The sequence below is a fragment of the Lycorma delicatula genome, chromosome 3, assembly GCF_047948215.1.
Source record: "Lycorma delicatula isolate Av1 chromosome 3, ASM4794821v1, whole genome shotgun sequence".
In the NCBI taxonomy this organism is placed as follows: domain Eukaryota; kingdom Metazoa; phylum Arthropoda; class Insecta; order Hemiptera; family Fulgoridae; genus Lycorma; species Lycorma delicatula.
The window spans coordinates 40728133-40745095 of NC_134457.1; the positions used below are offsets into that span (position 1 = coordinate 40728133).

General features: G+C 30.7%; 1 protein-coding gene across 1 annotated transcript in view; it reads right to left on the minus strand.

Moving 5' to 3' along the window:
• Positions 1-16963, minus strand: part of LOC142321526 (non-lysosomal glucosylceramidase) — a 91324-nt gene that overhangs the window by 9328 nt on the left and 65033 nt on the right. The window contains exons 11-15 of the mRNA XM_075359680.1: positions 16700-16944; positions 12588-12846; positions 10253-10395; positions 8056-8162; positions 2415-2606 (exon numbers count right to left, since the gene is read on the minus strand). Coding sequence (XP_075215795.1) covers positions 2415-2606; positions 8056-8162; positions 10253-10395; positions 12588-12846; positions 16700-16944 — 946 coding nt within the window. The remainder of the gene's footprint in view (positions 1-2414; positions 2607-8055; positions 8163-10252; positions 10396-12587; positions 12847-16699; positions 16945-16963) is intronic.

A 16963-nucleotide genomic window follows, 5' to 3' on the forward strand; every position in this document is an offset into this window, starting at 1 on the left:
GACGATTCATCACTGCTGGTAGAAATCTTATTTTGTGTAACATTAGAATTAGGTCTGATGTAATGTAGTAAACTATTATGTTTTTTGCCACAATGTTTGTATGAGCCTGCTTGACAGGTCACAGTTTTATGTTGACTGTTTAGACAGTTGAAGCACAGACCATTTGCAGTCAGGAAATGATAACGTTTTGAAAGGTTGACAAAAATAAATTGGGTGTTGTGGTTGATTACATAAAGAACAATTTTTTGTAGACACATGACAATTTTCAGATAATGTATTATTTTTTGAAAATGTTTTTAATTATAGTAGTTGCACTTTATTTGGTAACTGATTGTTCATATGCGATTTATCAGACTTACTAGTTACAACTAATTCCATGACTCGACATTTATGTTGCAGAAATGTTTCTAATTCAGACATTGTTGGCAACTGATTTATTTCTAAGGAATTTTTCCATTCATATAAGGTAGCCAAATCTAATTTGGTAATAATTATATGAATTAAGAGCGTATCCCATTGCTAAGTTTGTTGCCCTAATCCTGCTACAGCATGTATGTGTTTTAATGCACTGTCTAAAAGCTTTCACAATGAAAAGAATTTTCTCTATCATTTTTAGAGAGGTTGAATAATGCACTTACATGTTTATTGATTAAAAACATTTTATTGCCATATCTGGTCTTTAAAAGTTTCCAAGCAACCTCATAATTTTCGGTTGAACTTTCTAAAGACGATAAAACTTCAGCTGCTTTATCATTTAAAGAACGTTGGAGGTAATGAAATTTAAGAATTTCTAACATTTCTTTAGAATGAATGAATGATACAAACATGTCATGAAACGACACCATTCATAGTAATTTCCGCTGAACATGGGAAGTTTTATGTCTGGAAGTTTAACTGAAACGGAATGAGTTTTTGTTGGTTTATATAATAGACAAAACAGTCTAACAAAATATCTTCAAAATAGCAAGTCTATTTTAATTGTATAATTTCATTTACATTTGATACAGCAAAGAAATATGTTTTGAACCTTGTTAACTTAGCTTTAACTAAGTCATGTTCTTCAATTAATTGCTTAATTTCAGTCATTTTTACAAATGAAACAAAAAAAATTAATGTTATACAAATTAATTATATAGTAGTAATCGAGACATGTGATAAGGGATTGGACTGAATAATATTATGATTATAGGCTAACTAAATAAACAAGGATAAATGATATGATTAAGTAGTTAAAGTATGGAATTAAATTTGTGGCAGGATAAAGTATATAATAAAGGAAATTTGGAATAAAGATTATGATTCACTATAGGAATGTTTGGCAACAGATTAAAAAAAAAAGTGCTTTACTTCTTATCTTATTTTTTTTCATTTTCCTGTTTAGCCTCCAGGAAACACCATTCAGGAATTATTTCAGAGGATGAATGAGGATGATATATATGAGTGTAAATGAAGTATAGTGTCTTGTGCAGTCTCAGTTTGACCATTCTGAGATGTTTGGTTAATTGAAACCCAACCACAAAAGAACACCGGTATCCACAATCTAGTATTCAAATCCATATAAAAGTAACTGCCTGTACTAGGACTTGAACACTGGAACTCTCAACTTCCAAATCAGCTGATTTGGGAAGACGCGTTCAGCACTAAACCAACCCGGTGGGTTTACTTATCTTATTTACACGACGATAATGTAACTCCAGTCAGCTTATCTCCAACTGGAATGTAACAATGTTATGTTATGCATGCACATATATGAGAGTAACATGCAATTCGTTTCAGCAATAATATAAACTGTCTGTAAATTTATAGGTCTTAAATATTATAATTTGGGACTTTTAGAAAGGATCACAAATATACCAAACACAACTTTGAAAAATTAATTGTAAATTATTAAATTGTCACAAATTTACACTGTTTTGTTTGCACTTGAAAATAACAATTTGCACATCTATTCCCTAAAAAAAGATCCGGCTTGGAAGACCAATGGTTGCTGGCTATAAAACAGTTAAGTGGACTGTATAATAAAATGACACAGTTTGAATGTAACTAAAAATGATAACATCTTTATTGTATTACATTGATACTGATCGTAATTGAATACTGGCACACTAAAGAAAAACCTGTGATAAAACATGACCAACCGACGTCATGTCCACTTCACTAACCTAACTAAGCAAGCAACACACATGAACAAGGGAGTGGGAGAACTCAACTCCCCACTACACCATACACACAGACATGCGCCACACGCATGCACATACATAAAAATATTCAACAGCCTGAAAATATATTTTTTTTAAGGTCACACATTATTCACTGGTTGTTTTAATTATGATCAACCATATAAAAATGTTAGAACTAAAAACAATATTTTAAATAAATATATTGTACACAGTACAAATAACTCTCATAATTACCTCATGTATCATGAATGCAGCCAGTCCGTAAGTAACACCAGTCCATACTTCTTCACTTTGAAGAGTTACTGTATCAATTACTCCATCTGGTTTCATACCATTAACTGCACCCATTTCACCATTGCAAAATTTTTTAACATTCATTTCATATACTGTATTCAGAACACTTTTAACATTATCATTTGGAATAACCTGTTAACATTTTTGTGTCAGTTTTTCATATCAATTCAGTAAATATTAAATTTAGTTTAGTGAATAATATGTTAACAATAAACTGACAATTTTCATGATTAAGCTATAAGAACTGAGAATCAGAAAAAATTACATTTCTGCAGTATGGCTTATTAAAGAACATACCTCTGAGTTTTAACCTTTATAACTTTATAACCATGGTTTGCAAAATGGTATACAATATTCTTCAAGCATTATTTTATTAAGAGCTGAATTAAACAATATATGATGTCATTAATATTTCTTATAAAAACGACAATTTTTCCATAAACTTGTATAAAAAATTTCTGAACAAGACAACTTTAATAAAACAATTCAGTAAAATAAGTATTTTATAAATGATCTTTCAACACATAAAATTTCAAGCTTTTCAGCTATTAGTTTAGAAATGGCTGAGTTTTTTAAAAATAAAAACTGAAATCCCCAGTTATATTATTAAAATAATCTTTTAACAGATTTTTTAAAAAAGGAGAATACTGTCAATTTCAACCTACCTTTTTTTCAAATATAACTTTTTTTTTTTAATGAACTGATTTCAGTGATCTTTTTTTAATTTTTTTGGAGAAGTTCCTTTTGAAGTCTAATTTCTTTCTTTTGAAATCTTTCTCAGATAACTTAAGTTGAAGTTTTTTTTTTTCAGTAACAAAAAGCATATTGACTAATACATAAACAACTTTTATAAAAATATTCTTGCATCTCATTACTTAGGATTGTGTTGTTACGGTATAGTAATATTTCATTTTATAATATTCATGCCATTTTGAAACATAAAATGATTCATGTGAAAATGAAAAAAAATTAGTTGAAAAAACTAGGATAATATATTTTACGTCCCAGAGAGACTTAATTCACTCATTAACAGTCTTTTTACATTGTTAATCTATGTTCATTTATTATTTTTTTCAATAAAATTCAGAAAAAATATAAATATTTCTCACATTCAACTATCTAAGTTATGATCATTAGCAATTTCTTCTCCTACTTTTTCTTCATTTGCTATTCTTATTTTCAGCAAGATGAGGTTTCTTATCTTTCTATTTCTTACTAATTGTTTTTTTATTCAAATGGGTACCATTTTCATAGACTAATCAAAATTTTCAATAAAAATATAACTAAAAATTATTATTTCAATTAAACTAAACTAAACATTATTAAAACGTAAAAAAAAATAATAAAAGCACTTTCAAACGACCCTCATCAAATGTAAAAGGTAATACTTTTTCAATTATTAAAATTTTTATATTTCAAAGTTGGGCCAAAATTAAAGATTAATTCTTCTTTCATTTCTGTTCCAAGCATTCTTCTCATTCATCCTTTTGTATAATCTTCAACTTATTTATTAACGTCATCCTTTTTCTTTCTCCCCGAACGGGGAGTCTTACTCTTTAAAACTTTGGGGGTTGGCATCCCCACAGCCTTACCCTCTGCAGTTTTTCTTCCTACTATACAATGAGTTGCTGCTCTTTACACTGTACACAAAACTACATCAAGAACACTATGCAATTTACAACATATACCCTTACACAGCAACACAACAAACACTGTTTCTTTCTACACTTACACTAGTGGTGTTGTGACATCTTACAAAATGCAATCGTAACCCAAGGTGGAAACTACCATGCTGACGGGTGGATGGCTCTACGTAGTGAATCTCAAACGATGTCCTCTGAACATCAGGGTGCACCCATTTATACGCAAACCTAGTTCCAGTACAGGTGCACTCTGCTGTAGTGGTCCATTAAATCATCGGTACTTGTAGGAACTGTATGGCAGTCCCAAATAGTAATCTTTCGGTGGTTGTTGGTCCGCTTGAAAAACCAACAAAAATGGGAGTATGAAGAGACTTTGACTTCCAGTAATAAGGAAACGAGATACGTTATGGAGTGTGTCAAATATTCAAGTATAAGATTTCTAGTGGCTAGGAACGAGGAAGGTAAATCCTTTGCTAAGGTTTATCCCTTCTTGAATAATAAATGCATTGTGGTCCTGCAAAATTGATAAAGAAACTTAGGAGTGGCGCTCTACTAATTGAATCTGTAATGAAGAGCAGTGTTAGAAACTCTTAACCCTACAGTATGTAGGAATAGACATGAATGATAGTGGAGTCCCATAACATGTTAAATTTTAACAAAAGAGTGATCTTTTGCTGTGATTTGGCTGAAGTTAAGTTACCTGTAATTACAAAAGAGTTGTCATCGCAGTTAGTCATGTCTGTAGAGAGGATTATGAGAAGGGAGAATGATGTTGATGTACCACCACCATTTCTAGTTCTTACTTTTTTCAATCCGACCATTCCTGAACGAATTAAGATTGATTAGCTTTCTGGACCTGTGTGACCATACATACTCGAACCCCAGACACTGCTTCCAATGTCAAGGTTCTGGTCACCAAAATTGGTTGAAAAAAGGAACAGGTTTGTGCACGTTGCAGCTGTATGGGACATGATGATAGCGCATGCACTGAGGCTGAAAAGAATATAAATTGTAAGGGTCCACATTTGACAAGGTCTCGAGAATGCTCTCTTTATAAGGAAAAAAAGCAATATTAAAGATCTGTACTGAGCAGAAAGTGTCCTTTCTGGTGGCATGTCGGGAATACATAAAATCCCTCAGTTTAAGGAATTCTGTGCAATCTAGTATTAGTTTTGTACAAGCTCTCTCAAACAACATACAAAAAGAGAAAGCATATGCACTGTGAAACTGACCAAATTGGTAAAGGTTTTGTTAGAACAAGTAAAGTCCCTAAAATCAGCTATTCCAGCATTGAGTACTGGCAAGAAGGTAACGTCTGCAAGAAAGATTGATAGTGGTTTATCAAAAACCAGTTCAGTCCGTACGTACACCATCACATAAGGCTCCTGCTGCACCAATTATGCAGCAATTTACTAAGATATCTGAACGAATCTATAAAAACATCATCGCCTGGCGTAGCACCTCCGCCCTCCCAAGCTTCCAAGTCCCTTTCACCAATTCAAGGTCCCTACATGGATATGGTGGCAGATGTAACAAAGTATAGTCCGAAGAAACAAAGTACTTCTAAAGGTGATAAAAGCAACAAAAAAAAACTGAATTGTATTTGATAAGTAATTTGCACGCAGAGGTTATAACAAGAAAAGTATTTTTTAAGGGTAAAAATATTACTTAATGAAATGTTTGCAGTCTCCGTACTTGGCATGAGGATATTTAAATCCTTCTAAAGGAAGAAAACCCTTTAACACTGTCTGCAGGAAACTCACCTCCATCACCATGATGAACTGTGTTTTCGTGGCTACATCTGTAAGAGATGCGATTATCCAACTAAGGGTAGAAGACATGAAGGAGCGGCAGTTTCCTAAAGAAAATTGTATTAGTCACATGGATAAACTTCCCTAATTGCCTCCTGGTTTGCCTCTTGAATCTATCATTCAAGATGCCTTCCTACTTTGCCAACGAATCATTGCTCTGTTTTTCAATATAAAAGGCATATAACACAGCTTGGAGGAGAGAAATCCTAACTAAATAAACTGCATGAATAGGGTACACAATGGAATCTCCTTGCATTTATCAGGGGTTTCCTCTGTAGTCGGTCCTTTTGAGTTTGAGTTAGAACGATGAAAATTTTACACTAGAAAATGGAATACCACAGGGAAGTGTCCTAAGTTACCTTGTTAGCCATAATCATAAATATTATAACAATTTACATGCGAAAACCTGTTACATATCCTTTATTTGTAGATTAGTTTAAAGTTACACAGCATCTAGATGTTTAGTATAGGTAAAAGAGGCTGCTGCAAAACACAATAAACCATTTAGAATTCTGGTGTGAAACAACTGGATTTACCAGAGAAAATGAAATTTATTTGTTTTCATGCTTGAGGGAGGATGTTGACCCTCAACTGTTTCTCCATGATGACCAACTGAAGCATGTACACAGGTTAGACTTTTGGGATTGTGGTTTGACCAAGGACTAATGTAACACATTTACAGGAGCTGAAGGTAAAATATCTAAAAATGTTAGACAAGCTGTGAGTTCTATCTAATACTTGTTGGGAAGCTGATCGAGTATACATGTTGCAGTTTTACTGAGCTCTGGCCCGTTCCCACTACGGACGTGTGGCTTATTCATCCATATAGACTACTGCTCTATGCTTGATGCAGTCATCATTCAGTTATCCATCTCGCTACAAATGCGTATCGCTCAAACCCTGTGGTAAGTCTACTAGCGGATAGTGGTGAGCCATCTCTTTGGAATAGATGAAACCAAATGAAATGTTCCTATGTAGCTTGCATTATAGTGCAACCAAATCATCCTACCTCTGATGTGGTATTCTCCAACCAGCACTTTAATTGATATGACAAATGGCCAAGATCTACTGCTCCACTAGCCATCGGCGCTCGTTGCTTTTCTTATGTCTAATTATACAATTACCTCCAGTATTCCTGTTACTGAACATTATTACCCCCTTGGTGGTTTTCCCTCGTGAATTATTGTTTTAGTCTCAGTCAGTATCAAAAACTGTATCAAGAACTGTAAGGAAGATGATCAAGCACTTCCCACTTTGACTGGAAAAACAAAGTTTGAGAACACTATCAGTATATGATCAAGTATTGTCATGCTAGTAAAAATATCAAAGTTCATCCTGCCACATTTATTTTCAATAATCCTTCTTAGTCATTTTAATATCTTACGATACTTTTCTGAAATTAATGTGCTGCTACGTTCCATGATATCAAACAGAATTCCTCTGTCCCAAAATACAGATAATACAAATAACTACTGTGAATAAAGTTAGCTGTTACTTTCTTTTTTTCTTTTTTTTTAGAGAGTGATTGATTTTTTTTTCTAAATTTACTTATGAAACTGAATCTCATCACTCAATTTTATTCAGTACAGCAACACCTTCAGTGTTTCAATGCTGATGAAATATTTCTCATCCTTCATGATAGTCAACTGGTAACTTCTCTTTTCATACACATTGGTTAGCTCATTTGTGTTACATACCTTACCATTCCCTCACACCAATTGGAAGTCACCTAGAGTCATTGCACTCTTTCCCATAAAGCTGACAATGTGGAAGCAGATTAACTGATTCACGATTTCTGGCTAAAAGAAATCTCATACTAAGTATATTTCACAGTTTAGTTGTAGCACAGATTTTAAGTAGTAGTTATTAAACAGTAACACAGACCTCTTTCTACCACTATTATATGCTGAACCACATTACATTGCTCAGCTAAATGATGTCATTATCCTAATTCTGGCATGCTATGTCTAAAATGTAAGTTATTTTTCAGATAGCCATCATCCTTTTTTATCTATTGTTTAAAATATAAAGCATTAATAAAGTGAAATTTAAGAAAAAACTTCTTAAATTTTTCAAGTAAAATAAATGTGAGCATGAACAAAATACAAATAATCAGATAAAATTAACCTCTTCTTTGACTCCTGAAGCACGAAGGTACCATAATCCACATAACTGATCAGCCATAATAGTAGAAGAGTAAGATGCCTTTGAGCTATCAAAATCATAATATTGCCCTGAAAAAAAGGACAAATTTTTAAATATAAGCAAACATAATGCTCATCAGACACAAAGAAAAAAATCTCAATTATCACTATCTGTCATTGACTTAACCAGGTATTAGTGTGCATCACTGCTCTTCTAAATTCAAAATTTGTTTTAGTACAACAAATCAGTCAAGTTTAATTCAATACACATACCAAATGAATTGCTGTAATTAACTGAATCTAAAATTATGTGAAAGAAAATTTTTGTCCAAAAGTTTATAGTAGCCAAACGCCCAAATTGATAGAAAAGAAAGCTATTGTATGACAGTATATTCAATTTGTCTCCACTTCCATTTTACAATCTATGAATTTATTCATATCACATAATGTTGAACTAAATGATAATATGTTATCCTTTTTTCCCCACTGTTATGTTAGAACAGTTCATTCAGCATATTCAATCATATTTGTATTTTGTATTTATATCTGAAGATAATCATTCAAAAGGATTAGAAAATTTTATTTAAAAGGACTAAATTTCTACATGTAGTTCAAAAAATCATTCAAAAGATCTATTGTAAAGATCTATCTTTAAATATGGATATAACTGTTGAATTGTGCTTCTCAGGTAAATTAAAAATTTGCTAATTGGATGGATAGAATTTCAATTAATGATAACTTTAGTATTTGTGTTGCACATATAGCAAAATTTCTTGGAATTCAATCAGATGATAAGTTATCTTGGAATGAACAAAATTAAACCATACTACTTTGTTTTGAAGAGCCTTAAAAAACATTAAAATTGTCACAAGTAAATATTTATTATTCTTATAATATTCTTGTCTTAATTATAAATCATTTCTTGGGCTCAGTAAAGGTTTAGCAAAACAAGTTTTCAAGATATAAAAATGAGGTATTAGATCAGTTTAACTCCCATAAGTATAATTAATGTGTAGACTGATATTTAGAAAAATGAAGGATGTAACTTATCCTTGAGTTTAAACGTTTTATTGTATAATCTTTGCTAAAAAGAATAGTCACTTATTCTAAAAAAATAACAATATCCATCTCCAGTAAACCACATAAAAGAAATGTTTTCATATAGGTCAATATAATACTTCAGCTTACAAGAAAGGGATTTATGTTTCAGTTGCCATTTTTAATATATTATCTAATCATTTAAAATGTTTTCCAACATTTATTTAAAATACAAATAAATGATTTTCTTTTACATACATATTTTCTGTAAAATATTCTATCATGAATTTAAAAAAAAAAATTAATATATCTGAAAAAATTCTAACTTTCTGCATTCCATCTGCAACTTTAACAGTTATTCCATCTTTGCCAGTTAATTATTTCTATCAAAAAAATACATAAATGGAGTGGTAAATTTTTGAAATTGGTTTAAAAAAATGATTTGTTCAACCTTAGTATGAACAGTTGGTATCAACAGATTTACCAAATAAAATTACCAGTTTAACGCTATCACTGTGTCCACTTAATGTTATTAATCTTTGTCAACTAGTAGCTAATGTGAAATAGCATCTCTGAGAAATTTCTGAACAGATGCTTCTGTAATATCTTAATCTGACTTTAATGTTCAACCCATTTGGCTTGGGAAAATTAGCCAATAGTAAGTTATCACCGGCATAGATCTCAGAATCAATGGAGTACATAAACCATCACCACCAAAATCTTCTCCCTAAGTGGGAATAACATATTTTTAAATTATTTATTCTGCAAGCTTTTTGTGTAACAAAAAGTAAGGTGAACATTACTTTCATCCCTGACAAAACCTAAAGTTCAAGATTTTTTACACATAAACATCCAAATTGTGCTGCCATCTACAATTTATAAGAACACAAAATCGAGCTGATAAGTTTTAACAGGAAACTGCAACAGCAATATTAAAAGCATTAAGATGAAAATGCAGTACAAAGTGCTTTAATACAAACAAAATTTAGCATTTACTCTTTTTCCAAAAGTATTTTTTTTTTTTTTTTTGTAATTATATATTCACCTTTATATGTAGTTCAAGAAATTGAAAACATCAAAATTAAACAAAACAATTCTGAAAATATTTGGCTTTTAGAGGACAAATATTTGATTTTACTTACCATTCCACAATTTTTTTTGGAACGATTCTTTAGCTTTTTCAAAATATTTCTCATAGTATTCTTTATTATCAGAATCATCTAACAGTTCAGCAATTTTACTTATGCAATATAAAACTCCGATCCATAAACTGCTACAGTAAGCACTAAAAGAAAAAAAAATCATTTTCATACATTACTAAGACGTGTGATATTTACTTTATAATGAATAATTTACTACACTTTTAATAAAGAAGAAACCATGTTCACTACATAGTTATTGCACTTAAAAAAAGTTACAGTTCATATGAGACCAATTCTCAAACTGACAAATCACTATAACATAAGTTATCTGTATTACTTTTCACAGTTGTCACCTACATTCAGCAACAACTGTTCCTTGTAACCAGTTTTAGCAAATTCTTATTGCAGAACCTTGCCATACAGATACCCAGCAAGACTTCATCTTCTTGAAGAAGTAGTTGCATTACTTATTAACATTACATGTTAATTATTTAACATTAACTCTAAGCTGTAATATTAATTAATATTAAGTCTAAGCTGTGATCTGAATTATTCAAATAAAGCCTTTGTATGATCTGCAAAGAGGAGTTGCACACTCTCACGTGCAAGAACATCATTTATAAAAATCCTGAACTTATTTGAGTTGGATTGAGCTAAATTTCTGAATAAGCTGCTGATTCATATTAACCTTATAAATAAGCTTAATTTGATTAATTAAACTTAAATCAAATTCACCTAAAAAAAAACAACGGCAAAAGAATCATCAGATTGGCTTAATCATCATCTTGAATGTTAAGCAAACATTAATGTTAATAAAAATAAACTTACACATGGAAATTCTAATTAATATTGTAACAGGGCCAGTATAATGAGTTTCTTTCGGAAAAAAGAAAAAAAGAGAAAGCAGAATCTAGAAGGAACCAAAAGGGATTGTTTCTAGGAAAGTACTTATAGAAAACTGGAGAAGGCATAGACAATAAAAAATTATTACACTTGAACAATCTAAAGGACGATCAGGTACTACTTTTGCAGGCCAGGAGGTATAAATACTGCTGGGGATCAGCAGTCAGAGTCAGTAAATTTGCAAGACCAAGTGCGGTGCAACGTGCGGTAAAAACAATGACACAAGTATTTAGTAACAATGACTGAAGAGTGAGTATTCTTCAATTTTGGGCAGTGATTGAAAGCAATAAACTGTTCGGTGAGTTATTTGTAAATAGCGTGAAAGTGACAATATTCTATTCATTCATAAAGCGTAGGGTAGTTCTTTTGTAAACTGTAAAAGTAATAATACTTGAGAAAGTGAATTGTATGAATTTAAAATTTCTCTATTATTAATGCATTATTAGTTTCTATTAGTCATTATACATTTTTTGTAAACTGAACTGTATTTTGTTATTTATAATCTAACTGTCATTAAATCAATTCTGTTTTTAATATTTGAACTACTACTTTGTATGTTATATAGATATATTAATTATTATTTATTTTATTTTATTTATTTTTAGAGTAATAAATTCTATTTATAAAGAAATTTTTACATTTGTTAATCTCTTAATATCCTTCTTGAACCACAAATATGCAACAATATCTATAAATTTATGTTTAAATATTATCATAAAAAGATACTATCTTTAAAAAATTAAACTTTCTTAAAACAATCATGATTTCAATCTCATAAAATCATGATGCAATAAAGTGTCAAGATTGCAAGGGTGTCAAGTTTGGTTTCATATTCAGTAAAAATTCTTCTGCAAATCTGATCCAAGACTGAATAAAATATTGAAATGGTTACAGAAGAATAGGATGGATTCAGAAAGGGAATGGGCTAATAAGAACTAATGGTAAGAGACATATAGAAAGAGGAATCAAAAATACTCTAAAAAATAAAGGAATCTGTGTAGGAGGAAGAATAAAAAATATACTATTTGCAAATTACATAATTGTTTTGGGACTTTATAAGCATAAATATTTCTTCGGCTTCTTCTTTCTGATCAAATAAGATTACCTAGCTTATTTGCTTACCAAGCTTTAGCTATCCAGCTTATGGGTATCCCAAATGAGGTTCTTATGGTTTCAAAAATATCAGTATATTTTCTTAGGTGATCTTTTCAGATTTTGTTACAGGCGAGTATATACAAACTTACAGACATTCATAAATAGACAAACATATTATCCTTCTTCATGAACTGTAGTGGATTAAAAAATGATTAATTAAAGAAAAACATATAAATCCAGGTAATTTTATCTGGGGGCAAATTATTCAATTTTCTAATTAACAAAACTTAATTAGTTAATTATCACAAATTTATCAATGGAGATGAAATAAACATACCTGCTACCATTCATAATCCATGTATCATAAGTTTGATCTGGGGAATTCGAATTCTCAATGAGGCCATCTCCATCTACATCCCATTTTTCAGCTCTTTTTACAACAGCTAGTAACTGCGGCCACATATCTTTTAAGTAATTAATATTACTTCCAATGTTATAGTCTCTATAACATTGTAACACAAATTTCAGGTTTAAATCACGCCACTCTGATATGTCATGTATATTATATGCATTTACAAGTCGAAACGGCTCTTCCACTGTAAATGAAAAAAAAAAATTAAATTTTCTGAAGTTCCTAATAAATTATTCATCCATGCAACATCACACTTTATGAATACATGTAGTAACAATTTTACATAGCTACTTTAATCAATAATTATAATTACTTTACTTATTCAGTAATATTTTATTAAATTTTCACTTGTAGTCCTACTGAAAATGACTTTACATTAAAAACAAACATCTGACTGATAGATTACACTCTCTTGAACCCTAGGTTTGCTATGCCTTTCTGAGCATTATCATGTGTACTAAACTCAAAATGAACATTAAATATCTGACTTATTAATAAGATATTTAAGATATTATATCTTATTATTTAAGATATTTATTACTGTTTTAAATCGTTCATTGAGTTTATAAAAATTTATATACTTAGATAATGTTTATATTTTCCAACTATCCCTCATCTTCTTATACCACAAATTAGGACTTATTTGTAACTTTTTAAAGAAATCTTTCAAAACATTTAATAAATATAAAGTAAGTATATTTTTTCAATTTTCAAAATTAATGTAACAATAAGGGTTAAAATACACTTTAGAATATTATTATTATACTTAAAATAAACAATGATAACAAAAATAATTCCTAACTCAATGAAATTTTAAATATGGTGTAAAAATTTTTTGTAGTTTCAATTAGTACATAAACTATTAATAAAGAAGGAAACATTTTAGATGTAGATATGAAGGAAGATGAAATTATAAATTTTAATGGATGAAACAGAATGAAATATTAGATGCTTACAGTATTGTGGAGGATAGAGCACTCCTATATACAGTTCAGTGGAAGAAATGAAATAGAACTGCAAAGTATTAACAATAAGAAACAGTCAATGGGAAAATAACAATGAAGAGATTCAGGCTGATAGATGAAATTTAGAATGAGAGATGTAAGAAGACCAAAGGTCAGGAAAAACTGGAGACAATGGAGGTATAAGGAGACTGCCTCTCGGCAGAATACCAAATAATTAAAATGGAATACATCTTATGTAAATAAAAATGTGACTTAGTCAAAATTTTTTTGACTTAAATTTTTTAACAAGTTTGGCAAGTATAAAAATGAAAACATATTGAAATTTTACAGAAACTTTCCAATACAATTTTAAATAAACATTTGTTATAATTTTTTAATGTATGAAAGCCAAACACTGATGATAGTAATAAAGTAATCTTCAAACAAATTTGAGAAATGTTTAATAATACAATGCAATCAAGAAATGATACCAATTATTTAGGAACATAAACAAAGTTTCAATCAGACACAGTCATAATTCTGTTGGCATTTAAATCAGTGTATTATGTATAATCAATGTATTATGATTTGTGAAAAATGGATGAAAGAGAAATTTGTGTGGTGATCAAACATTACTTTCTGAAAAGCAAAACCACGCAGGAAACTAGAGCCAAGCTGAATAAATATGAAGGTAAGTAAACTTAATCCAAATTAGAACAGTCTATAAGCAGTCTGGTTATTTTTAGACGTATTATATGAGTACATATAACAGTAATTATTCTGGATGGCCTGTTAAAGTTACAAATACAGAAAATATATAAGGTTTGATAAAAAAAAATATGCAGAAGTTTTTAATTTTCAGAGCTGTATAAATTCAATTGTAAGAATTTTTTGTTATTGTGTTGGAACATGTGTCCCTAATATAAATTTACATTGGTAGCCATATTGGATGTTTAGTTTATTGTTGGCTACTAAAAAGGTTAAACATGTTTTAGTATGGTCAGCAATTTTTAACTTGTGGAAAAAATGGAACAAAAAATTTGCATTAAATTTTGCTTTAAGAATGATATAAAGTGCAGCACCGCATTGGGAATGTTGAATGTTGCTTTTAGAGATTCATTTATGAATAAAACAAGCATTTACAAGTGGTACAAACGTTTCCAAGAGGGCTGTGAAGTCATTGAAGATGACAACAAGCACCCTGGATATCCCAGCACAACAATCGATGATGTCAGAAAAGTGAAAAAAATGATTATAGACAATTGCTGAATCACTATCAGAGAGGTTGCTAATGATGTTGGCACATCATTGGCTCATGCCACACAATTTTTTCAGACACTTTGGGCATGAAATGAGTGGCAGCAAAATTTTTTTTAAATTGTTGAATTTCGACCAAAAGCAGTGCCAAATGAACATTGCTCAGGAATTGCTGAATGAAGTGAACGATGAACCAGAACTGCTGAAATGGGTCATAAATGATGGAGAAACATGGGGGTATGGATATGATGTTGAAACTATGATGTTGAGGCCTATTCACCCCAGTGGAAGCTTCTTGAACAGGAAATACCAAAAAAATCTCATCACGTTTGATTGAATGTGAAGGTTCTGATCTCTGTGTTCTTCGATTTTAATGGCTTAGTGTATCATGAGTTCCAGCCACCAGGGTGTACAGTCAATAAGGAGTACTATCTGGAAGTTCTACACTGTTTACATGAAGCAATACAAAGAAAACACCAGGATTTGTGGTGATACAATTCATGGAAATTGCACCATGACAATGAAACTTCCCACACTTCACTGCTTTTTCATGAACTTTTGGCCGTTATGATGCCTCAGCCTCTGTATTCGCCAGACATGGCCCCCTGTGACTTCTTCCTATTCTCCAAGCTGAAAAGAACCATGAAAAGAATATGTTTTGCCAGCATTGAAGAGATAAAGACAGAATCTCTGAAGCAGCTAAATGCCATACCAAAAATTGCATTCTAGAGGTGCTTCAAAGACTGGAAAAAGTGCTGGAACAATGTATTATATCTGAAGAAGAGCACTTTGAAGGTGACAAAATCAATGTTGATAAATAAATAAGGATTTTTTGAGAAAAACTAAAATTCCATGCATTTTTTTATAAAACCTTGTATATGAAATTATAAAGAACAGAAAATTAAAAATGTGTGAGATCACTAAGATAACAGGCATCCTACATGAATAAATGCATCATGTTTACATGAATATTTTCATATTTGAAAACAAGATGGTTGCCACATTTGGTCAAAATCAGTCAAAAATATGAACAAGTAAACATTTCTAAGCAAGATTTGGGGGTGTTTCAATATGAAGAGGAATTTTTGTACAATTTCATAACAGTTAATAAATCATGGATATATTACTACCAATCTGAAACTTAGGTATAGTTAAAACCATGGTTTGCAATCAGGAAACTTGAACAAAAATAAAGTAACAATCATTCCATTAGGAGGAAAGATGATGATGGATGCCCACGATGTTTTGGGATACCCATGGCATAATCTTCATTGATTTTCTAGAGAGGAGTAAAATAATAACTGAAAAATTCTTTACTGGATCATCTAAATGAGGAAATAAAAAAAAAACTATATCTGACAGAAAAGAAGGTTTTTTTCTCCAAGATAATGCATACTGCACCACCTCACTCTTATACAATATGACTACAAAGTTATATGAATTATGCTAACAAATTCTCCCGTAATCCCCTATTTGCCAGACTGTACCTTAATATGAAGAAGTAGCTTGATCGAAAGATATTTATGTTAAATTATAAGAGTTATTGCCAAAACATCTGGCTATTTTGAAGACTTGAATAAATGATACTAAAAGGATGGGATTGAAAACCTTGAACATTATTGGACTATGTCTATACACTTGAAAGGAGTTTAGATTAAGAAATAAAATAAAAAAATTTTCTTGAAAAATTGTGTCTTGCTTACTTTTGCATGGACTTATTCATATCCCTCGTATTAGCACATGGATGCAGCTGTATGAAGTGGTTATAAACAATTTAGCCTGTCCACATTTAAAGGGAAAATTTTATCTAATTTAAATACATTTAACTAAATTCACCTGGATCACCCAAATCATGTGGAACTGAACATTTTACTTTCCGTTCAGCAATTTTTCCATCATAAAGAAACCATTGTTTTGAGGTATTTTCTTCAAATACTGTATCTCTGAAATCATACTGTATAGAAGCTTGCAATAATGGCCACAACTGAGCTAATGTGAATGAAGCATAAAAATGAACATCATATGTGTTGTACATTCTGTACTCATGACCTTCTAAATATCCAAATCTTCCATATTCTTTCCTAAAAAAACAAAAATCTG